Source organism: Misgurnus anguillicaudatus, chromosome 24 (genome assembly GCF_027580225.2).
Source record: "Misgurnus anguillicaudatus chromosome 24, ASM2758022v2, whole genome shotgun sequence".
Lineage (NCBI taxonomy): Eukaryota > Metazoa > Chordata > Actinopteri > Cypriniformes > Cobitidae > Misgurnus > Misgurnus anguillicaudatus.
In genome coordinates, this window is record NC_073360.2 from 27,577,825 (window position 1) to 27,603,590 (window position 25,766).

The 25,766-nt window shown below is 39.7% G+C and overlaps 1 protein-coding gene across 1 annotated transcript; it reads left to right on the forward strand.

Moving 5' to 3' along the window:
- Positions 1–6: 6 nt before the first annotated feature.
- On the forward strand, positions 7–22,992 carry LOC129438878 (uncharacterized). Its single transcript, XM_073863358.1, has 9 exons — positions 7–943; positions 1,140–1,279; positions 3,373–3,513; positions 17,302–17,733; positions 17,832–18,247; positions 18,398–18,474; positions 20,541–20,744; positions 20,886–21,223; positions 22,440–22,992. The coding sequence occupies exons 1-9, from the start codon at positions 7–9 to the stop codon at positions 22,632–22,634; spliced, it is 2,880 nt and encodes a 959-aa protein (XP_073719459.1). The 3' UTR covers positions 22,635–22,992.
- Positions 22,993–25,766: the final 2,774 nt, after the last annotated feature.

Consider the following 25,766-nt stretch of genomic DNA (forward strand, 5'->3'; position numbering starts at 1 on the left):
CCCGAGATGACGGCCATGCTCGCTCGGGCGGCGGGTACGGTCGGAGTGGAGTGGCGTCAACCATCTCCACCCGAGCCATCCCGCCTAGATGATTGGTACTTCGGGTCTGCTAGAACAGAGCAGACCCAGCCACCAGTGCCTTTCTTTCCCGAGGTTCATGAGGAACTGACACGGTCGTGGAAAAATCCTTTTTCCTCCCGGAAGCGGCCATATCAGCCCTCACCCCTCACCACCCTCGACGGCGGGGCCGCTAGAGGGTACACCGATCTCTCCCCGGTTGAGCGTCCCGTCGCGATGCAACTGTGTCCGGCCGGGTCCTCTTCCCATTGGCGAGATCGGCCGACCCTCCCCTCGCGGGCATGTAGGTACTCCTCTGCACTAACAGGATGTGCCTACCGTGCTTGTGGGGAAGCGGCCTCTGCCATCCATGCCATGGCATTACTTCAGGTACACCAGGCTAAGGCACTGCGTGACCTGGACGAGGGTGGTCACGATTCGGCCGCATTTAAAGAGCTCCGTGCGGCTACTGACTTGGCGCTTAGAGCCACTAAGGTCACCGCACGGGCGGTCGGACGTGCGATGTCCACTTTGGTGGTCCAGGACCGCCATCTCTGGCTGTGCCTGGCCGACATGCGGGAGCAGGACCGTATTAAGCTCCTAGATGCTCCGGTGTCCCAGGCCGGCCTGTTCGGCGAGAGGGTGGAAAACTTTGCACAGGCGGTTTCCACCGCTCAGAAACAGACTGAGGCCATTGCAAAGATCCTGCCGCGTCGGAAACGTCCATCTGCCCCTTCGACGTCGGCACCTCAGTCTGCCTCTCGCCGAGGGCGTCCTGCGGCGGCCGCCCCCGTTCCTCCTCGGGGCACTTCTTCTAGGAAGCGAGGAACCGGCCGCCAGCAGCCCGCCCCGCCCGCTCAGCAGCCTGCCAAAAGAGGTGGTAAACGTAAGGCTAAACGACCCTGAGACGGGCGACCTGGAGATGGGGGGGATCGCTCGACGGGAGATGGTGAAGGCACCACTCCCCCCACCGGAGGAGGGCCGGGTGGGGAATCCTTGGTTTCAGTTTTTTTCTGTTCCGCCGGCTTTTCAGCCGGCACCCACAAAACCACAAAAAGAGCGAATTCCTCTTCCTTCTCCAGGTCTTCGGAGGAGCGTGAGAGCTACGGACGGGCACAAAGCCCTATGTCCTCCTCCTCCTCTTTCGCCACCGGGTGTGTCACGACGGGTGAGTCTTCTACATCGAGATCTCCCCAGCTCTGCCCCCCATCAGGGGAAAAAGGTGAGTGGCACACCTCACAACACCTCCGTTGCTGTTATCACAGAGAGCGCAGCAACCGTTACATCCGCTCCCCTCGCCGCGGGTACTCCGATCGTGCCGTTAATTCCCCTCGCTCGGTATCTGGGGGCGTGGGAAGCGCTTCCCAGCCCGTCGAGATGGCTTTTACGCACGATTCGTCTCGGCTACGCGATTCAATTCGCCCGGCGCCCTCCCAAATTTGCGGGCATTCGGTTTACTACGGTGAAAAACGCCGACGCGCATGTTCTCCGTGCCGAGATCGCTGTCCTATTGGCGAAGGAATCGATCGAGCTGGTCGCTCCAGCCGAGATGAAATCTGGGTATTACAGCCCTTATTTCATTGTACCCAAGAAAAGCGGCGGGTTGCGACCGATCCTGGACCTGCGTTTACTGAATCGAGCGCTTCACAAATTGCCATTCAAAATGCTGACGCACAAGAGCATATTTCAATGCATTCGTCCAAACGATTGGTTCGCAGCCATCGACCTGAAGGACGCATACTTTCATGTCTCGATACTTCCTCGACACAGGCTGTTTCTCCGATTTGCGTTCAAGGGGCGGGCATATCAGTACAAAGTCTTACCGTTCGGGCTTTCTCTCTCTCCCCGTGTATTCACGAAAGTAGTCGAGGGGGCATTAAAACCCCTGAGAGAGAACGGTGTGCGCATTCTAGCGTATCTCGACGATTGGTTAATAATAGCCCAGTCCCGTCAGATGCTTTGCGATCACACGGACCGTGTGTTAAAACACCTCGCCCGTCTCGGTCTTCAGGTCAACTGGGAAAAGAGCAAACTTTGCCCCACGCAGAGGATCTCTTTTCTCGGTATGGAACTGGATTCGGTCAATTTAACCGCACGTCTAACAGAAGCGCGTGTGCAATCCATTCTGACTTGTCTAAATTCATTCAATGGCAAGAGCGCGGTCCCTCTGAAACAATTTCAGAAGCTCCTGGGTCATATGGCGGCAGCAGCGGCCGTGACACCGCTCGGGCTGCTCCATATGAGACCGCTTCAGCGTTGGCTTCACGACCGAATCCCGAGGAGAGCGTGGCTCACCGGCGCGCACCGCGTAACGATCACACCGACGTGCCGTCTCCATTTCACTCCGTGGTTAGACCCGTCATTCCTCAGAGCAGGGGTATCATTAAAACAGGTCTCCAGGCATGCCATTGTGTACACGGATGCCTCCAACACGGGATGGGGAGCCACGTACGACGGGCATGCAGTTTCGGGTGTCTGGACGACATTCCAGAGACGCTGGCATATAAATTGCCTCGAGTTGTTGGCTGTGCATCTCGCTCTCATTCGTTTCAGCAACGAGCTTCGAGACAAGGATGTATTAATTCGCACCGACAACATTGCGACTGTTGCGTATATCAATCGCCAAGGCGGTTTGCGCTCTCGTCACCTGTCGCATCTCGCCCGTCATCTCCTCCTTTGGAGTCAGAAGAATCTGAGGTCTCTTCGTGCCATTCACATCCCAGGGTCGCTCAATACAGCGGCAGATGCGCTCTCACGAGCGGCGCGTCCTGGCGAATGGCGGCTCCACCCCCAGACGGTTCAGCTAATTTGGAAACGTTTCGGCAAAGCACAGGTAGATCTGTTTGCCTCCCCAGAAACGACACATTGTCGCCTGTTATATTCACTGAACGAGGGAACTCTCGGGGTGGATGCACTGGCACACAGCTGGCCGCAGGGTTTACGCAAATACGCCTTCCCCCCAGTGAGCCTCATTGCGCAAACACTGTGCAAAGTCAGGGAGGACGAGGAGCGCATTCTCTTAGTCGCGCCGTATTGGGCAACCAGGAATTGGTTTCCAGAACTCGCGCTCCTCGCGACAGCCCCTCCCTGGAAGATTCCCCTGAAGAAGGACCTTCTTTCTCAAGAAGGGGGCACATTATGGCACCCGCGTCCCGATCTATGGAACCTTCATGTGTGGTCGCTGGACGGGACGCGGAGGTTCTAAATGATTTACCGCAAGCGGTATCTAACACGATTTTTGCGGCGCGAGCGCAGTCTACTAGACAGGCTTATAAGCTTAAATGGAACCTGTTCGTTGTTTGGTGTGCTTCACAGTCAGAGGACCCCCGAGAATGCTCTATTAGAGTCGTGCTTTCGTATCTTCAGCATCGTCTGGAGAAGAGGCTGTCACCTTCTACCATTAAAGTAGATATCGCGGCAATATCCGTGCACCACTCGCCGATAAACGGTAAATCTGTGGGTCAGCACGATCTAGTTATTAAATTCCTAAGAGGTGCACGAAGGCTGAATCCTTCTCGCCCACCCTCTATTCCTCCGTGGGACTTGTCCATGTGAAAACACTCCAGCTTGCCCCATTCGAGCCTCTGCATTCTGTGAGTATCAAATTTCTCACAATGAAAACTTTAACTCTTCTTGCACTGGCTTCGGTTAAACGGATAGGGGATCTTCATGCATTCTCGGTCAACGATTCGTGCCTTCAGTTCGGGCCCGCTAATATCAGTGTAACATTGAGACCCAGGCCCGGCTACGTGCCCAAAGTTCCCACCACTCCTTTTAAGGATCAAGTGGTGAACTTACAAGCTCTGCCCCAGGAGGAAGCAGACCCAGCCATGGCTTTGTTATGCCCTGTGCGCGCTTTGCGTGTATATGTGGACCGAACTCAAAGCTTTAGAACCTCAGAGCAGCTCTTTGTCTGTTACGGTGGTCAGCAGAAAGGGAAGGCTGTCACTAAGCAGAGGATGTCTCATTGGATTGTAGACACTATCGCCCTCGCGTATGAAAAGCAGGGTGTCCCTTGCCCCTTTAATTTGAGAGCCCACTCTACTAGAAGTGTGGCATCATCTTGGGCATTTGCTCGTGGTTCCTCGCTAGCAGACATTTGTAGAGCGGCTGGCTGGGCGACACCTAACACGTTCCCCAGATTTTACAGTGTTCGTATTGAGCCGGTATCCTCTCGTGTTCTCTCCTCAAACCGGTAGAAACACTCAGAGTCGGCTCCTGTGTCGGCTTGCAGCCTCCGTTTTGGTGCTGAACGACTGCGCCAATATGGAAGGCCATAAGGTCAAAACGTCACAAAATAAGGTTTTGCCTTTCCTCCATCGCCTTTCAGTCGATGTTGCGGAGCATCGGCTGTCAGCCTCTCATTAGCTGTATTCCTGAAAACCTGTGTTTGGCTAGGCCCCCGTATAGCGCCCCCGTGAGGTGTCCTATGCGCGTATTTCCGTGGAGCTAATCTGCCACGTTTCCCTTGCAGAGCCCGCTCTGCTCTCTCTCTAGTATAAATATAGTTATGAGAGTCACGTCATAGACCTATGGGCTATTTTCGCCACCCATTCGTACAATCTCCTCTGGGTTGGCTCCGCAGCGTCTCCTAGTTCCGCCCAGGCTGGATTCGCTTCCCAGTTTGCCTAGTTCACTATCGTGGGTTTAGGAACAAGTAGTGACCGGCCTTCTGCTGTAAGCCCAGGTTCCGCCTCTCGTAAAGTGAAGACGGAAGGTTTTACGCAGGCACTGGAAGGGTCAGCTCCAGTGGCGCTTTGGTAGGGATTCCCAATTCGTCGGTCACGACGCGACGTCGTAGTGACCGACTGAAAGGGAACGTCTCGGTTACGTATGTAACCCTCGTTCCCTGAAGGAAGGGAACGGAGACGTCACGTCCCGTCGCCACAGTTGCTGTTCCACTGCTGAGTCGGCCGGCCCCTTTATTTTGCCGGCTTCTCAGCGAAAAAAGCTGATTTGATTACTGCACCTGCCTCTCATTATATACCCGCGCGGCTGGGCAGCGCAGCAGGTGCAACTAATCTGCATGCCAATTTCATTGGCCTTTTTAATAGCTTCTCGAAGTAGATTTGCCACCGCGGAGCGGTTCCTAATTCGTCGGTCACGACGTGACGTCTCCGTTCCCCTCCCTCAGGGAACGAGGGCCACATACGCAACCGAGACGTTTTTTCAACTTAAATCTTTCAGTTTAAGTGAAATAATTAAAGTTAAAAATGTTTAAATATTAGGTGTTACCAATTGAAGGAAGTTTTTAAGTAGAGACGCTTTTACATTTTAAAGTTTATGATAGGTAAATAAAATACCATAAAAATGTAAATAAAATCTACAATAGCATTATCAACCTCAAAAATTGCGAAGTATATACAAGGTTGCAGTGACATCATTATGTAAAGTGATATTAATAGAGTATAAAACCCTGACCCAAAACATAATGTTAGCAATGTTAGCAGTGAGCAAGCCAAAGAAAGCGACAAAGATGTCAAAAATTAAAACTTTGTTTAAGTGGAGAAGTCCAACTTAACTTGATCATTTTGTTCAGGCTTGATCATCAAAGTATTTTTTTATCTAAGTGTTTGCAAACTTTAGTCTTTTTTTATGAATAGCTTGTGAGTAAAATCAAAATGATATTATTCATCATCTTCATTTTTTTTTAAATAGTATTACGTTTGTCTATTTCATTAACATGTTCAATCTTAATCAAAATTGTTCAAAATCGTGTAAAATAAATGCATGTACTTATTTGTCATATTGTTAAACATTTCTTTAAGCAAATTAAAATTAAAATATTTAAATACTAATATAATTTGAATGTCTTCATGATTCATGAATGTATGGTGTCACATGCTGCTGTGACTGTTTAACATTGCCGGCTTTCTATTGGCTGATTCAGAGGTTAAGGGCGGCCATTTTGTGTTGAAATCATTGTAGTCCTTAGTTTGCGGCACTTAAGTCAGCACTTAAGAATGAGTCTTACACTTTACTGAAAGTTGCTTTAAGCTTCTTTATAAACGTCTTCTATTCTCAGACTGGTCCTACTCCTTACTAAGAATTTTTTGACACTTAAATCATAGCTTAAGACTATTCTTAAGAGCATTTCTGAGATGTTTTATACATACGGGCCCTGGTCTAAAGTCAATGGCGCAATATGTTTTTTTGTTATTTAAAGACCGCATTAGTAATATGCGCCTATAAACGGGAGGACAACGCGGGTTTGCTTATAGTACATGAATGCGCTGCAGCACAAAAATGCTTTTAAATATGAAAGATTAAAGGGTTAAATGTAAAAGATTATTATTGAGTCTCTTGGACATAAATAAGGAATAATTATGAGACGTTAGAAGGTGCAAAGAGCTGCTTCACCTGCAGCCTGGTAAGTAAATAAATGCTTTGCTTTGAACAAATGCATCTGTTTTTAAATGTTTTTTTTTTAATGCTACCTCACGGATTTATTGTATATGATGACTTTGTACCTGTGGATATGGTGAAATGAGAAACATTTTTAAGTAGGCTAATGCTTAAAAAAACTCTTAGCTTATAAAAAACCGCTGTCCAAAGTGCTGAAACGTGAGGAGAGCCGTTTGTAAATTCTTTATCTCCTGTTTGTTACAAATAAAGTATTTTTAGAGTACAAACCTTATCTTACATACTTGTAAATTATGTTTTGATGATATTGGAGTGCCATACATTTAAAGCAATTACAAGCCTGCTTTTTACTTCCATGACTAAAAGAAAACGGGTTTTAAAGGTTTTAATAAAAAAATAACAATTTCAATACAAGTGAAAAACAACACAATTATTTAACATTAATCTTAAACTGGGGATCTTCTTCCTCCGCTTAGTTTTTCAGTTTACAAAGTCCGTCATCTAAATAGGGATTAGACATAGCGCCAGCCCAACTTGCTTTTAATGGATAAGAGCTGAGTCTCTCATTGGTTTATTGCACGTTATGCCCAAAATACTCCCATTACAATAGGACCAACCCTTTTCGACCATGCGCTCGGCGCACAAACCATTTTTCCCGTCGTTAAATTAGCAAAAGTGGATTCGGACACGCCCATTTAGACGTTGCGCTGTGCGCTTTAGACAATGCGCTTAGATCATTAAAATAGGGCCCATATAGCCAGTGTCACTGTTTGATTTGTATAAATGAACTTTGTTCTGACCTCGAGCAAACTGTACATAAAGTCAAAGTAAGATCTGACTATTTCATTAGTTATAACTATTTTATTTATCATTGCATTAAAGAGACCAACATGCTATTTCCCTTTTGAGCACTTGACTCTTACACTCTGAGGCTATTTTGGGGATTTTCGCCTGGATTTGGCCTACCCAATTTCAAAAGCTTCTTATACCCACAAGCAGAGGTGCACATACAAAAGTTTGGTATCATTTTACAGGAAACCCTTTGAAATTACATAAAACACTGTTAAAAGTGCTCAACATGGTTGTATGTGTTGTCAGTCCTCTAATAAACCCAAAAATAAATAGGCGCTTTTTGGTGTTTTTTTTCTAAAGTCTGTATTTAAAAGTGTATAACTCTGGCCCTGAGTGGGAACGAAACCTGCAGACAGTTTTGTTTGATTCCAGAAATTGCCAGCTTACAGGGGAAAAAGGAATTTTTTCTCTATCATTATAAATGCAAAAGTTATTTTACTCCAACTGATGGGAGGAATAATACGCTTTTTGTATACTTTGTATATATATTTCTGCCTAAAAACATTTGAAGTGCTCCCATAACCACATACAGTGGAATAAATTCAATTGCTTTATATCATTTTAAAGAAAACCCTTTGAAGTTACATAAAAAGCTGCTGTTTGTGACAAATATTGTTATTTATGGGGTTTTTCATATGATAAAACACCAAATTTTATTTTTTTATGTCATAAATACTGTCTTTGATAGTGTATAACTCTGCTTCTGGGTGCTCTAGCAGACTGCAGACAGTTCTGGTTGTTGCCAGCAGCAGATAGTAAACACCCAAAAAAAGAATGATCTCTTTATCATGTCGCATTCAAAAGTTATTCTCATTTTACTGAAGTGTGCGAAAATACATTTTTCATATAAATATTAATTTTTTGTTTTGTACATATAATAAATAGCAAGGGATTAATTATGCACACAACCAAAGAAAATCCTGTGAATGGACTCATTTTTTAGAGTAGGACCTAAGAGAAAAGATGATGTATCATTTGTGGCTATATGTGCTATCTGAGGCAGTCCACACCCAAGTTTCCCATATGTTTACAAAAGACGATTTTTTACCTCATTATTCATTCAACGATTGTAGGATATGTGATAATAATAGGACAAAAAAAAACGCTGCAGTTTTATTCCTGAGAATGAGAGCTTTCATTTGATATAAGACTTGCCCATGTTTGTAATACTTGAAAAATATGAAATATGTGAATATTAAATGATATTCAAAAATATGGGGGGGGGTGATAGTGTAAATTAAGTGTAACTAACTTTCTTACAGTAAAACATATCTCAAAGTGATGCATATCTGCAGAAAGTAAAGACTCTAAGCTTTCAAACAGTATCTCATATGTGGTACTGGGTCCATGACAGACCATTAAAAATGAAAGGAATATTTTATATTAAGTCAAAATAAGATAATTCTGGACCCGGTACAGGGTCCACAGAGTCAAACAAGTCTGATTCTGGTGGCTGTGAAAATATGAACATTATGGTATGAAAATCAAACAATCATCTAACGGAAAGGCCCCAAAATTCTGTCTTGAATACCCCCCTTAAAACTGTTAATTGCGCCCCTGGCCCTGGATGTACAAAAAGCGGGAAGCTGAACAGACATCCTGAGAGGAGGAGAGGAACAGGATCAGCTGCTACACCGGCAGTCCTTTGAAGACTAGTTAGGTTAGTTTCAACGGACAGGCATATCGGAGATGTAAAGCCAATGGAAATACTGGTGAGTACTCTATTTTTTTTCTCCCTGTGTTTTCGCTTAAATCGATTATAAAGAGAGGACATTTTTGCGTGTTGGTATAATGTGCTAGTTATGTCACTTTAGATGAGAAAATAAGTGGATGTTTGTGTAGACTGGTTAAAATATTAGCTTTGTTTACACGGAAATCTTGTTTTGGGGACAACAGCAGCCTATGATTAGTGAATCGGTATGAAATCACTGTAGCCTTTTGAGTATTGTACGATCGATTGTTGTTACTATTTGTAAATTAACACTGCATAGCGCGATGATGCGGGTCATACAAAAAAAAAATTCCTGGTGTAAATCGGCATAGTTTTTTTATTTACTTTAAAGCAATGGAATTGTTGTATTGAAACAGTTTCTTTACGCCCTGTAGAGATTCATTTGAATAATAAGACTAGTAAATTTGGTCTTGTTTATTCATCTTATGTGTTCTTATAGTGGATCATTTAGCTAGGCTGTATGAACGATTATTTCAATAGGGGTAATATTGAATAATCATTTAAGTCTAGGATGTTTTCTGACACTTCACATTTCTAGGAAGGTTTATTAGGATTATTTGGAATTATTATTGTCAATTTAGTAACTAATCTTCATTGTTTAAATTTTTAATACTGATTCAAATGACATCCAATGAGGAGTTTAATGTAGAATTTTCTGAAAGGTTTCTGGATAGGTGCACCAAAGAACTTCTAGAACTTGCAGAGAGTTATGCTATTGTTTTGACAAGGGACACTTGTTGCTGGCATACAACAATATTTTTTAGCAAGGACATACAAATAAGGAAAGATTACTGCTCTCTCTTTCCAGTAAGTTAGTGGATCATGAGTTCTGGACAAATACGCATCGTTGATGTATTTTTTCACTTCCACTGTGGCATCAGCTGTAGCATTGTGTATAATCTGGGTTTGATGGATACGAGTATCAAAAAGTTCCCATAAACTGTTCTGTGTTTCTACTGGTGTTGATGTTGATTATGAAGCTTGTTCACAAATGCCCTGAATCCCTCATCCTCCATGATGGTGAAGGGCTGCAGATCATTCACCACCATGTTTAGAAGAGCCTCATCTAATTCCATCTGTCTGACTTTTAAAAGAGAAGATAAAACATACTTTCAGACAAATACATTGGAAACATACAGCTTCAATTAGTGCACATCTATTAAAAGTATAGCCTACTGGTTTATTATTTGGAAACTTTTCTAAAAAAAGTCATGTTATGAATGTTTATCAGGCGCGTGCCCTTTTTGTCAAGGCCTTTTTTGTAATTAAATGCCCTTTTGTGAAGGCCTGCCCAATCTAACTATTAGTAAAATTAATAAAACATAATTTAGCCATAAATAAAATTAGTCACATAATGACGTATTGACCTTTTATTGGACAATCTTTTTCGGGACGATCACTAGGCGCGCCCACACACATGCACGACACAGTGCGCAGTACAGGGAGGATCCCCCTCGAGCCGGCATTGAACCTAAGTGGTATGCATGTTAACCTTAATTATTATTATTATAAGAACAACGTGAGGAAAGCATGCATAGCTTTTGTTTATTGCTGTCTGTGTGTATTAACATCTCTAGAACGTTAGATGTAAACAGGGCTCTTAAGTCTCATGCTTTCGGCGTGCGACCCACGCATTTCAGCCAGTTCACACGCCACACCTTGTATTTCTCCCACTGAAAAGAAAACATTCTTCCCATATAAAAACAATGGATGAGGCAAAGCCAGGGACGTTCCGGGAGTTCATACAGGTAGCTGTCTCTAGTTTTTAGGTTTGCTCTCAACTTCACGCAGCACTGCAACCGAAACGCACATGACATCAAAGTACCGCAAGAAATATTCAGGAAATCACACGGAGGAGTTTGATTTAAAATCACACGGAGGAGTTTGATTTAAAATCACTCTCGAGCTGTTCTAATGTCATTCACCTGTCACGCGGAGTTTGTTGGAAGAGCAAGATCCGATGAGTTCGGTAAAAACTCTTAATTTGTTTATCATATTGAATTTACGAGTCCTGGACTCACCTTTGATAAAAGACAATGGGAGCTGATGTTGGGTAATATAGCCGTGCTAAATTATTACTCAGTCAAAAACTCTCCAGCTTTGTTTGGAACCAGTTTTGGTTTACCTGAAAATAAAAAAAATACTAGAGGCTTCCTGAAATGAATGAAAGGGGAGATGAATGTCATTATTATGGCCTGTCATCAAGGCATCAAAGTGTGCAAAAACACAACACAAAACACCATTCAAAACATGAAATATGTAGGCGACTCTCTTTGTACACAAATTCCGAACAGGATTAGAATAGAAAATAATTATATTTTAAATATGCCAATAAAAACACAAGCCTGTAAACGTAATAATATGTTAATGTCACAATGCAATCTATAATTAGCCTGACTACGTCAGACTTTGTACTTCTGCTAAATTTCATTACGCTTCTATGAAGCAAAGCAAAATAGCAGAGGATGGTATTACCAGGCTAATATATAATATATCATATAATTTCAAAACTGCATACTGTTGACACACACAAACACAAAATGTATACATTGTAATGCACTGTAAGTCGCTTTGGATAAAAGGATAAAAGATTACAGTGACACTATAACTGTAAAGTGATATTAATAGAGTATACAACCCTGACCCAAACCATAATGTTAGCAGTGAGCAAGCCAAAGGTGAAAGTGACATAGATGGCAAAAATTACAATTGTGTTCAAGTGGAGAAATCCAACTTAACTTGATCATCTTGTTCAGGCTTGATCACCAAAGTATTTTTTTATCTAAGTGTTTGCAAACTTTAGTCTTTTCTTTATAAACAGCTTGTGAGTGAAATCAAATGATGTGATTCATCATCTTAATTTTTTAAATAGCACTACTTTTGTTTATTTCATTAACATGTTGAAAACTTAATCAAAATGGTGCAAAATCGTGTAAAATAAATGCATGTACTTATTTGTAATATTGTTAAACGTTTCTTGAAGCAAATTTGAATTAAAATATTTAAAGACTAATATAATTGTAATGTCTTCATGATTCATGAATGTATGGTGTCACATGCTGCTCTAAATGTACCATTGCCGGCTTTCTATTGGCTGATTCAGAGGTTAAGGGGGGCCATTTTAGGTTGAAATCATTGTAGTCCTCAGATTGCAGCACTTAAAGGAGCATTTCACCCGTGAAACATTAATCTTTATTAAAAGTGGATCATATTTGTTGTCGAAATGTAACATAAATTTCGAATTTGGTGCCTATTTGACTGAGAAAAGGTGTGTTTGTAGTCTTACCCCCTCAACAAAGATATAGACAAGTTTACCCGCCAAATTGCGGGGGGCACCATTACTCTACACATATGCATTTCATTTCCGCCGGAAGTGGTTTGCGCAGCGTCTGCCGGTGTAAACACAGCGATTTGGGAACACGGTTCTACTACTTTTACTGGAGATTGCGTTACTCTCCCCCACTCAAATTCAGTGCAGAACTGGTAGGATAACATGAAGACGTGGCCCAGCATAACATACAGCAAGATTTGCTTCTAACTTACTTCATGCAATCCATGGCAATAGATTGAAAAGCAATTGACAATCTGAAATCCTCCGAGGCATGAACTGGATCTGATATCATCATGAACCGAACACTTGTTTATTAATAAACAATGAAAATGTCTCATTGAAATATTTTACATATTCATTACTTTTGCTGGTTCTTTGAGACAGCTTTTAGATGCTGTTTATATGAACGTGTCACCACTGCATCAGCACCGAAAAAAATTAGTGGGAGAGAATAAGATTTGTTTGACTTATCGCGCTTTTTGCGGTTTGGAAAGAAACTGCTTGTTGCAGTACATTTTAAATATAGTGATTTGTCATAAAAAGTTGATGGAGCAGCAAAATTACATGACAAAGTCATTTTTTTAAATGGTGTTTATTGCGTTTTGGAAAAGAGCTCTTCATATATAAAATGAACGCACACATGTAGAACATATTCCAATTCCAAAGATATTAAATAAGCAAATAAACAGAGGCGGACACTACTTGAGTATTATTACTTTCTACAAAAAAGTAAATTTTCATGTATTTGTATTTTATCAGTGTTTTTCTTTGGAAAACATACATTCCAAAGCATATTATCATAATTTTTACTCCACTACATTTTTATAATTTTTTTGTTTATATTTAATATTTAAGTACATTAAACATCTAGAATTATTTTTACTTTTACTTAAGTAAAAAGTACTTTTGTACTTTTACTCAAGAAAGTAAAAGTACACAATTTTTATGTAATTAGGTATTAAATTAATTTTAATATGCAATATAAAAGGACTACACAGTATGATTCTATGCTTTAGAATGTAGTGAACATTTATTAGTAAAGTAAATTTTTTCCCAAGACAAACACTCTGATAAAGCACAGATGCTTGGAAAATGTACTCAAGGTACTAAAGTAATGTCCGCCTCTGCAAATAAATAATAAACTGTTTTTACTATATCTCTCTAGGTCCGAGTCGGTATCAGGCTTGCAAAAAAATGTAAACAATGGAGCGCATGGACATTGCCTTTTCGCAGCTGGTTTGTGGTCGTAGCACTCACTATCTAACCACTCGTTCTGGTGTCTGTTTGCAACCAACTACCGCACACGTCGTTCCTGAACCACTTTTCTTCATGTTGTAATTGTTATATCCTCTTTGTCACTGTGATATCAGTGCTTTGTCAGCACAACAGAGCTAGCTAGCTAGCAAAACAAACCCAGCCCGCCAGAACGGAAGTGGGTTGCATCGATGGGAGGAGTTTAAGACGTAGAGCGGAAACGGTTCAAAAACATGTCTACTGGACTTCCTACTTCAGGGTTTCCCGCAGAAAATTTGTAGTTAAGGTGGGCGGGTCCGAGGGCGTGGCAATCAAATGGGCGGGGCGTATGCGTCATGATGAAAATTAAAATATTTTAATAAAATAAATAAATAAAATATTTCTTTTTAAAACACTCAAATAAAGCTTCATTTTGAAGAAACTATGACAAAAAATGAACACATACTAGATTATTATTGAATTAAATGTTTTTACCTCTAACAGGAATAGCTGCGTGATGAAGTGAAACTAAAGGGTTAATAAATGCAAACTAAAGCAGATGTTGTAGAACGTCTGACGAACGATGATAGCGCAAAAATGGTAAAAAATGATTATTTCCCACTATTAATTACATTATCTTAAAGGAGTGTAACTATACTGTAGCATGTAAATAATGCACATAAATAAAGTGATCAAGAGCGCTCAACAATTATATCTAATCAACAGGCACGTGAAACCCTAGCAGGTTGCTTAAACAACAAAATCACCAGCTAACTTACTTTAAAATGGCAAGAACTGTAGACTTATACAATAACAGGCTTAAATAAACCCAAAACATAAGTCCACTTCCAGTTTGTTACGGACACGTGTTTTATTAATTGGCTATCCTCCAGACATGATCGGAGCACGTCTTATCTCATTTCGGCCATGTGGTGTGCATGCACGCTCGCGGTGTGTAGCGGGTCTGCACTATTCTATGAGCTGTTTTATTAACTGGCTAGTTATCCTCCAGACAGTGACAGTCCGGACCACGTCTTTCTCATTTCAGCCATGTGGCATGCGTCCCCACTCGCGGTTTGATGCGTGTACGCGCTATTCTCCGAGATGCACTTGACGCCTTTTGTGCAGCAATTTTTTTTTTTGGACGATCTAGTTAAGGCGGTAGGGTTTCAAAGCTTAGGCAGGCCGCCTTGACTGAAATATGCTGCGGGAAACCCTGTACTTTCAATGATGCAAAATTATGATTTTTACATCATTGAAAGAAGGAAGTGCAACACTGAAATCCATATTTCTCCGGTCTCAGGGGAAACTGAGGAAAGATGCACGACCATTCAAAAACATGACTGGGTTTCTAACTACTATATACAGCTTAATGCAAATGGGTGAAGTGTCCCTTTAAGACAGCACTTAAGAATGAGTCTTACACTTTACTGAAAGCTGCTTTGAGCCTCTTTATAAACGTCTCCTATTCTCAGACTGGTCCTACTCCTTACTAAGAATTTTTTGACACTTAAGTCATATAGCTTAAGACTATTCTCAAGAGCATTTCTGAGATGTTTTATACATACGGGCACAGCTAACAGAGAACACAGACAGAGCACTCCAGGCAAAGAGAACAGCAGAGCACACAGACAACAAAATAAAACTATGAAAAAAGTTGACTGAAGAACAAGAAAAGACTTGACTAGAACTAAAAGGCGAAGCACATAACATAACAAACTTGCAGGGAACAGAGGGGAGAAGAGAACTAAATAGCAAACGGAGGGAGAGAAAATGATTATCAGGTGTGGGACGCAAGTGAAATAAATTAAGCTGGAGGAGGAGCGCCCGAGTGAAAACTGTCAAAATACAAAACACACAGACACAAGACAAAGCCCAAAACAGAACGGTCGATGAGACCGAGATCATGACACACGTGATTGATTTTAATGATCAATAATGACTTAAAAAAATATGTTTAGATAAAATTATTAGAGGAACAAATTTTTGCATTGAATTTTACCTCATATGAGCATGTGTGATTCCGCGACCGCGTGAACTCTGACGAACTTTGGCGTTGTACCAAGAAGATGAATCTAGAATTCTTTACTAATATAACGTCAAGACAGTCACATTTTAAACCATACATTTTCTACACTACACAGAGGAGGTTACTACCGTTCTGGAGTTTGGAAATGTTGTGAGCGTTTTTTACACGTTTTCATTCCTCATATAGCCAAATGCAGCAGCAAAGCTTGTGAGCGCGCTCAGACGCTGATGACATCTGCGGCTGCGCTGACTGCAGCATCTGCTGCCAGAATAAAGTAATGTAACACGATCAAAACACTATCAAAACGTAAAAAATCTCTGAAAAGTGACAAGGATCAGCACATAATTGATAATATTGTGCATATTGAACAGATTGAAAGAGTAACAGATTAATGGACGCTTTTTTGATTTTGAGGTTGCATACAAAATTCATTTGGCTCAAAAAACCTAGGGGCACGTGCCCCCTCAGTTTGAATGGGCATGACGCCTCTGTAACACACTGAAATACATCACTTCTGGTCGGCGTGTCACATCACATGCGGTGTAGTCGCACAAGTTTATTTTCTTTAATGCATTCAAAGGTCAAATTGGATTGATAATTACACACCAGATGGCTGGCTTCCCACGCAGGCAGTTTCTGACTCCCTTTCCGACTCCCTTTCCTTGTTTTCGGCCGTCATTTGTCATGTACAGTGGAAAGGGAAAAGTAACCGCTCTGAATTTAAATCTGACTATGGCTGTTTCTCAATCCGAAGGCCTGCAGCCTCCGGAGGTCGCATTTCCAGGCTGCGTACATCATCAAGTCTTATTTCAGAATTTTAACAATTATAATGTTGACTATAGTTAATCATAAATTGGTGTATTATACTTATGATTTGTGAATGTAATGCTCACTTAACTTAAACTTAATGATGTATGCAGTCTGCATATGCCACCTCTGGAGGCTGCAGCCTTCCGATTGAGAAACGGCCAAATGTGACTAGCCCTGTTGTAGGCTATATAAGGCTTAATATTATGTAGAGTCATATAGAAGGGGCTTAAGTTTGTGATTATTAACTTTTTTGTTTCACTTGATCACGCAGCTTTTCCTGTTAGAGGTTTCTGTTAAAAACATTTAATTCCTTAATAATCTAGTATGTGTTCATTGTTCTGTCATATTTTCTTCAAAATGAAGTTTTATTTGAGTGTTTTTCATATTTGTGTTGTTTTTCTAATTTGCAAATTTATTATTTTTGTTTTCTTTATTGTGTTTTTAATTCGTTAAAAGTATCTTAAATCTAATTTTTGTTAATGAAACTTTTTTATTGCACAGTCCACATGGAGAGAAAATATTTAAGGATGTTGTTTATTGGCCTGTGCTTTGGAATTACAGGACTTGTGGTGAGTTTAGAATTTAGTTTGTCTTTTAAATGTCCAACTTATGAAATTCATGTCTGATCATGTATGTATGTTTTATTCAGTAATTTGTTTTAGTACATACCTTTGACAAGACTCTTTGCATCTCGATCAGTGTATTCGGTAATGAGTTCATTGCTTATTCGTTTTTAAATAAAAATGCAGGGTGCGAATTGTTATTTTTAATTTTCCACTATTAATTGTTATTATTTATTCTTAAACGTGTGACGAATCAAAGCCATGAGAGCTTTCACGACACTTTTAAGAACATTATGTTAAAACTTCTGACTTTTGAATATTAACCTTGTAGGTTCTATGGGCTTACATGGGAAGTAAAGAAGAGAAACGTCCTCCAACCAGCTTTTTGTCACAACACTTTGCAAAACTTTACAATTCCAGAAACTTCTCCACCTCTCCTGCAGATGTTCAGCTAGAAATCAGTATCGAAGACTCAGAGTCAAGTTCAAGTTTATTTTACTCTGAATTTGGAATCAGTTCAGAAAGTTACTCCAGTTTACAGCAGACTCTTTACTGGGCTGGACCAGACAGATCAATCACAAATGTGTCTATGAGTACAAGTCCAGGTCACTCCACTTTCATCATTCAGAACCTGAAAGACAGCTACCAAATAGGGGAGGAGCTTTTTGTTACTATCCATGCCAGAGACTTTAACAATGAATCTAAACGTTATGGAGGAGATTTCTTTCAAGCAAAGCTTTTCTCATCCGAAAATCCCCAAAAGGTATCTCTTACATGTCTGCTGTATCAGTGATGTTTACTGAGTTCTAATCTTTATCTAATCTTCCTGGAAATTAATTTATGAATGTTCTTCTGTTACAGGCCAGTGTGTTTGGGGAGGTGGTAGATTTACTCAACGGTTCCTACTCTGTGCGTTTTCTTCTGCCGTGGGTTGGAGAGGCACAGGTGGCTGTGCGTCTGATCCACTCCAGTGAAGCTGTGCAGGTCCTCAAGCATCACAGAGACACTGATGCTGACAGAGTTTTCTTTAATGGATATTTTGAAGGACCAGGACCAAATGGGACCAGGTTGAAAGAAACAGTGAAGTGTAATGTGAAGTGGGACAAAAATGGACTGGAGAGGATGGGGACTGGAGATTGTTGCTGTGATTACAAAGATTCTCACAGTGGAGAAGAATGGCGCTGTCAAAGACCCAAATCCTTGCCATGCAGCGCTCGCGTGTATCACTCTATGGGCGGGTATAACAACCGTGTGACTGTCAATGAAGCAATGTTTATGTAAGAATAAATGAACTGGTTACTTTTTTGTATTGAAAGTGCATCCTATTTAGCAATTTTCAGTAATTTATAGTTTATAGTTTGGACAATGTTTAGTTTATGAAAACCATATTGTTTGAATAAACAATTAGTAATTTAAATTTTTTACAGGAAGCAAACCAACAAAGTCATCAATGGACAAAGAACAACAATCAAGATTTTTCCTTCCAATGGAACAGTGGGAATTGGTACGCCTTTTATATCTTATGTTACACTTTACACTGCCTGCAAAATAATTTAGTTTATGTAATAAACATGTCCCCTTTAAACAGGAGATTTAAAACCGCTTCTTGTAACACCTGATCTTAAATGGATAAGCCCATATGAATCTGGTTGGATAAACTGCATCCTGTACCATTTATTCTATAGTGAGAAGTATTAGATATGGAAGTATCCTATACTCAAAGAAGAAGTGCGTTAGATAAACCAACATTTTGAGGCTGGGTGATGTGCTAAATAGCTGCCTTGACTTTGTCCGAAGCACTGACTGACCGCCAGGGCTTCTTAGGGGGAGCCTTACAGTTATCAATAATGTCCGTTCTGAGGTCAGTTTTACTGCATTAACAGTCTGCTACCTGTATGTGGCTGCTGTTTCAACCCCCTGGCTCCCTGGGTGATTCAGTTAGTTCAATGATTTTGTTGCTGCTGATAAGAGAAGCTAGTACCATATAAGAGTCATTCTAATGGGGTACTTTTTATGTCAGCTAAAAGTCAGAAAATCAATATTTTTGATAAATAAACTAGTTGGTTGAATATTATATCCCCCCTATGTGCTCATGTACACTCTTAGAAAGGATGTGTTAATTTTTTAGACATCTTTGTGCAGTAAGCCTTTAACACATTATGTGTAATTTTGTGTTAAAATATAGCACAAGTTGTGTTAAAAGTAACACAAAATGTGTTGTTTCAATAATAACAAGGAGATGGGTGGATTCTGGCACAGCGCATTTAGTGTGTTGTCCCAGAATCAACACTAGTGTTGTTTTAACACATTTGTTCTAGAGTGTATTATTTGACAAGCTTAAGCTCTAATGACTTTTTGAATATGTTAATGAAAATTAACATTTGATTCTTTATTTTGTCAACTGTGTTATGGACAAATGCTGTGTTACATAAAACATGAATTAAGTAGCACATGTTTGATAACACATTTGTTTGAAGGTTTTTCAGTCTATACACTAATGTTTGAGGTTATCTGTCTAACAGATTTGAAAAAATGATTTCATTCTTTGGGATGCTGTCATGAAGAATGAAACTTTTCGTCAACATAAATACACAATTTAGTGGTATTAAACATCCTTACTCAAGACTTCAAAATGATAAATATAGGTGGGAGAATATACAATTGGATGACAGATTTTTATGATAAGTAAGAATTTGAAATTACATGTCAAATATTTCAATTCAATTCAATTCAATTTTATTTATATAGCGCTTTTCACAAGTGTTAATTGTTGCAAAGCAGCTTTACATGAGAAGATGTAGAGGAGAACACAGAAAATCAACAGATAATATAAGAAGCAGATAGTGGTTAAACCATACAAGCGAGCATATTAATAATGTAACGTATACAGTAAAGTGCTAAGTTAAGCCAAAGTTGGCTGACTCTCCCTGGGACGAAAAAACCCCCTATGAAAAAACCCAATGGGAAAAACTCCTAGAAGGACAAAAACCCTTGGGAGGAATTAATATATATTTATATATATATAGATACGGTAGGGATAGGAGGCGGGTAAGCGAATTAAACTATTAATATATCCAGATAGAAAATTGAACTCCACAGGGGAATGTATTAGCGATTGCCTTATTTTCCCCGTGGTGACGTATATCCGAATGAAACGGCTTTTGAGATGAAATAAGGCAGGGCTGGATTTGAATTTGTCCATCGAGATCTGATTGGATCGTTTAAAGTTAGGTCGTGTTGCTAACTGCTAATCGCTGCGATCCTCTCCCGGACCCGGCCCACCTGCCATACTTTTGACCGGAAGTGAAGAGAGATCGTTTTGAGGAGGGGAGGAGATTTACATTTTTGATTAAAGATTATGAGCACACACGAATTTAAAAAAAATAATGAAGCTCACAGATAAATCATTTGTTAATAATCCCACAATATTAAAAATGTATATATAGTTTTTCATTTCAATTTCATTGCGACTTTAATCAGTTTCAATTGTAAATTGTAGATGCATTTCGACTACTAAACCCATTTAATTACAATTCCAACTTCATGTCACTATTTCACATTTTCCTGCAGATGTAACACAGAAATGTCGTCCTGGTTTGCACTCACCAGTTCCAGCTGGGTTTGTCCTGAATGAGGTATGGACGTCCTTTGTGTGTAGCACCCGTCATTTTAAAACCCAAACAACAACACAGTGCCTGAAAGACAAACACATCTACATGATGGGAGACTCTACCATGAGACAGTGGATTGAGTTCTTTATGAAAGCAGTACCAAGTGAGATTCTCCCTATAAATTGGAAGCATTGAGTGTAGTTTAACTGGTTCAGAAGGATTAGGACTTAATCAATTAATTCAATTAATTATATGCCGATATATATGTAGATACAAACATAAATGTTGGTGTTTCTCACTGCAGCTTTAAAGCAGATGAACCTGCATGTAGAATATCACGGAGGTCCACTTCTAGCAGTGGATGTGGATAACAACATTGACTTACACTGGAGGGCTCACGGTCTTCCTCTGCGCTGTCTGAAAACTGAAGTTTCTAATCTGCACTACGTCAGTAATGAGATTGATGATCTGACTGGAGGACCTCACACAGTTATTGTTTTTAATCTGGGACCACACTTCACAACATATCCTCTGGATTTCTTCACCCACAGAGTGTTAAAGATCCGCAAAGCAGTGCTAGATTTGTTACAACGTGCACCAGACACTACCGTTATAATCAAGACCGTAAACACCGGCTATAAGGTAAAAAAAGGAACTCAGAGAACTTACAAAAAATTGCACATATATATACACACAATTTAACAATTGTTATTTTATCATGGTTATAATATAATTATAGAATACGGATATAATACGTAAGGAATAATTGATGACGGGCCATTGAATTATAAGAAAATAATGCACTCCCAAAGTGCAATGCGGCATGACGCAAACATTGCTGTGGTGCCTATTTTTAAGACATTTTACAAGTTAGGTGTGCAGTTATCAGAAATGAATGCATACCCACGGAACATTTCTCAGCCAATCAGAATACAGCATTCAACAGACCCATGCATTGCACCTTGGGTGTGCATTATTTTCTTATAATTCAATGGCCCATCAATTATTTCTTACTTATACTATTTAGCCTTAAGAAGAGGTTTCTCTATTTAAGTCTAAGTTGAGGTAGTTCCAGTCTAACCAAGGCATTCTCCAGTCTAACTTTAAGTAAGGTTTCTCTGTTTCAGTTATAAAAAGTTGAGGTTTCTCCATTCAAGTCTAAGTTGAGGTAGTTACAGTGTAATTTAAACCAAGGCATTCTCCAGTCTAACTTTAACTGAGACAACTTAAGTGTAAGCATTAACATCTAATTTCAGTAATACATAATGTTTGAATTAAGAATTACTTAGAATATGCCAAAAGTAATAATTTATTATGTCAGGCAGGTTCCAGCTTAAAACCAATTAAAGAATATCATACAGAATGTGATTCAATTCCAATTATTTAAAATGATCAACAGTTGCCTGGCAATAGACACTCTGGCTACAGAGTAGCCTACTTCCGTTATGTTTTAATACACACAGTGTGGAAGCTTCTGGTTACAGAATGCCTTCCAGAGTCTCTTGCCAAGCCACCTTATATACACAAATGAGACTAAGATTCAATAAAAATGGGACTGTTAACCATCTGTAATCTAGATCTCCTCATAAGGTGACTCTAAACTTTAATATACTTTCTCTTAGAATTATAGAAATTAGACCTTTTTAAGCAGCGCACAATGACACCAAACTAAGATGAAACCTAACTTCACAACATAGAATGTATATGACATTATATAGATTCAATAGACTTCAGTGAACTGGAATTTGGGAGAAGAAGACAGAAAGGTTGAGTCCTGGTTATCAGCACCACCTGGGAATTTTATGCATGATTGTGTACAGTATATTTTGCCTAAGGTGTATTTCTGTCTTTCTAACAGGATGTGTTCGGCAGTGACTGGTATTCTCTACAGTTGGACAGAATCCTACGGTGGGCTTTTCAGGATGTTGGTGTTTATATTTTGGATGTTTGGCAAATGACAGCCTGTCATTACAACATAGAGAACATTCATCCAGCTCCCGTCATTATCAAAAATGAAATGGATATATTTCTTTCGTTCATGTGCCCTGAATGATTTTGTCAGAAGCAATAAGGAGGTTAAAGCAGCAGTCATGTTTTTCCATGCACTGTTTTTATTTTATTGATTTATATATTTAATATGTTAAACATGGTAATGTGTTTTTCAAAAACATGAGAAATAGTGGCATAAACTGCTGAGGGTTGCAGATTAAACTGATTGGAATGTTATGCAAATACAGTGAATTACAGTAAAGTAGTTTATCCTACACTGATAAACTTAACTGTAATTTCTACAGTTACTTACCACAACATGCCCAGTAAAATACCATCATTTTCTTTTCCAGTTCATTACTGTAATATGCATTGCATTATGGGTATTAACATTTAATTTACAGTGATTTACTGTATGTTTTGAATTGCGGTAGACTGCTGTAAAACAACAGCAGTAGTGCTACTGTAGTTGAATAAAACAATGTTATAAAAGCATATAAAATGGAAAAATAAAATATATCTATGAAATAAAAAACATTTTATTTGTTATGCTTTTAGCAGTGAAGTAAATTTAAAAATGTGAATTGATTTTCAGCAGTGTAAATAATTGCTGCCAGTGAGTTACTGCATATATACAATAAAAAGTCTAACAGTGTAAAATTAAAGAGATTGTCTTTGGTAACATTATTTGATCACCATTTTTACAGTGTACCTTCTCAAAGCAGGGTTACCTCTGACTTACAGTTCACCCAAAAATAAAAATCTGTAATCATTTACTCACTCTCATGTTGTTACAAACCTGTATAAATTTCTTTGTTCTGATGAACACAAATGAAGATATTTTAAGAAATCTTGTAATCAAACCAATCAGAGGTCCCATTGTCTTCCAGTATTTTTTTTTTATGTGTCGGCATAATGGTGTGTTGTTATATTTTTGGAAACGTGCACGTCAGGCTTCGCAGAACTATTGTGTAAGTGCACTTATAGCCTTTAACGTATAGGTACTACGTATAAATCATGCTATAGCCTTTTTTGTGTTGTTAATCATTGTCATCAGAAAATGATTGACAGATCAAATGGTTTTAACTCAGTCCAGTGTTAAATTAACTCGGAACTCTCTATATTTCCATTAACACCGTAATTTTTTTAAACTCTGCTAAATTTACTGTGATGGTTTTGTGTGAATCAATTACTATCATTTTGATTTGTTGCAGGAGCTGGGGTCCCACGGTCGACATGATTTCACCAAGTAAGTTGTGATCCTGGATCAACATTTTTTGTTGATCCTGGATCAACGTTTTAATCAAAGATACCCAAACCTACCCTTAACTCAAACCCTAACCATTTTTGAACCCTCAAATTAGTGTGAAATAATAGTTTGAGTAGTATTTCTTAAAAGCCCCTAACCCAATTCTAAACCTAAATCTAACATACACACTAATCCTAATCCTGCAATCTGATTGGTTGATGAAAATGTTGATCCAGGACCATCTTACTTGGTGAAATCACGTTCACCGGGGTCCCACAGTTGGAGGGATCTTTCCGGTGTTAGTGCTTCCTCCTCGGTGTGTGCTGTGTAACCCTAGAAGTGTGTGGTTGTATAATCTGATTGCACAGTGAGGTGTGTGTGCCTTTTTGTAAACACGAGTCGAGATTAAGTAATTTCTTCAATTGGGAACCTCAGCCCTGCTGGTTAGTATTTGTTTGTTTTGTTCTTTGTTTTTTATTAACTCTAATTTTGATGTGTGGTGTGTTTGGTGCATTTGAAGTGGAGTGATCTTTCATGTTTTCGAGTGCTCATTTTTAAGAGTTTTGTTGTCAATAACATTTATTCTTGCATTATACCCACATCTCTTGCTCACTCTTCTTAAGAGGAACGAACCTGTGCGTTTTACCACCCTTTTTGGGTGTAATGAATATTTCCCTGGATGTAAGTTCCAGGGTGACGTAGTTGGAGTTTTATGCTAAATCTTTGCTTTCGAAACAAGGCTATCCCCGCCCCTCGTCTTGCCACACTACCACACGGATTTATTGTATATGATGACTCTGTTGATATGGTGAGATGAGAAACGATGCATTCGAAAACTCTAAATTGCTGCCTTCTGCAGCAGATTTCAAGGCAGGAAGGCATTAAGGCATGTCTGAATCCAATGTTAGGTTTACTTCCTGACTCCTGAGATGAGGGCTGTTTGTCAATTCCAAGAACGCAAAGAACGGACTCTCATGAAGACTCGTCTTGCCTGGCAACCTTGTAAGAACGAACTCAAACCTTTTTGTCAGGATGGGGGGGCATCATAAAGGAATTAATGTTTAGGGCACCAAAATAGCTAGCAGCGGCACTGCTCATATTGTATGAGATTTGGTTTGGGAATTGGCAGTTTAAATACTAATCGAGTTTTTTTATAATTTTTTTTTCAAATTTCATTGGGTTTTGGGCTGGAAATCATCAGCTGTGTCTGGCAACCCTGGTGTCTGCCTACCGCAGCTAAATACTTTGAATTAAATCGGACATGATGCAAACCGTGAACATTCTCTTTACTTGTCACATGTAATGACGTCACACGCACCACGCGAGATCAAGCATATCCTATGGGGATCACAATGAAAACATAAAAACATTAATGTATCATTAAGTATAAAATATCAAGGTGTCACCAACATACAAATAATAACTCAGAACATAGACTTTCTGGTTCTTTCCAATTAACATTTCTCTTTAACTGAATAAATAATTGATTCCAAATACCTTTTAAATACACTTTGTCAACACAGTGGGCAATATGTACATAGCGTAATACTTCCGTATATGCACATTCTCCTATAGACGGTTTCATTGGACGCACGTGATACACGTCTGGATCCGAACTTTACTTCCGGTTTCGTTTTTTTTTAATGGTCTGACTAGTTGCTAAACAAATGCCTCGTCAAAAATAACAAATGTTTTTGTTTCCTAGGTAATCTAGTATTTTTTGCTTTTTATATAAATAAACTACATTTAAATACTTTGTGGTTATTTATTATTAGCTGAGTTTACCGGAAGTTACGTGCGGACCGCGACAGCCGCTTGTTTATGTTGTTACTGCTGAAACCGTCTACAGGATAAAGGATATTACTCCACAATAAAGTCTTTTCTGGCAGTCTTGTTTGTCTCTGTGGTTTCATTAGTGAAGTAACTGCACCACATAGTGGTTCACTG

Coding starts and splice junctions, on each gene's coding strand:
- LOC129438878 (XM_073863358.1), top strand. CDS start 7: ATGACGGCCATGCTCGCTCGGGCGGCGGGTACGGTCGGAGTGGAGTGG. Junction 944..1,139: donor TGCCAAAAGAGGTGGTAAAC/GTAAGGCTAAAC, acceptor TTCCTTCTCCAG/GTCTTCGGAGGAGCGTGAGA. Junction 17,734..17,831: donor CATCCGAAAATCCCCAAAAG/GTATCTCTTACA, acceptor CTTCTGTTACAG/GCCAGTGTGTTTGGGGAGGT.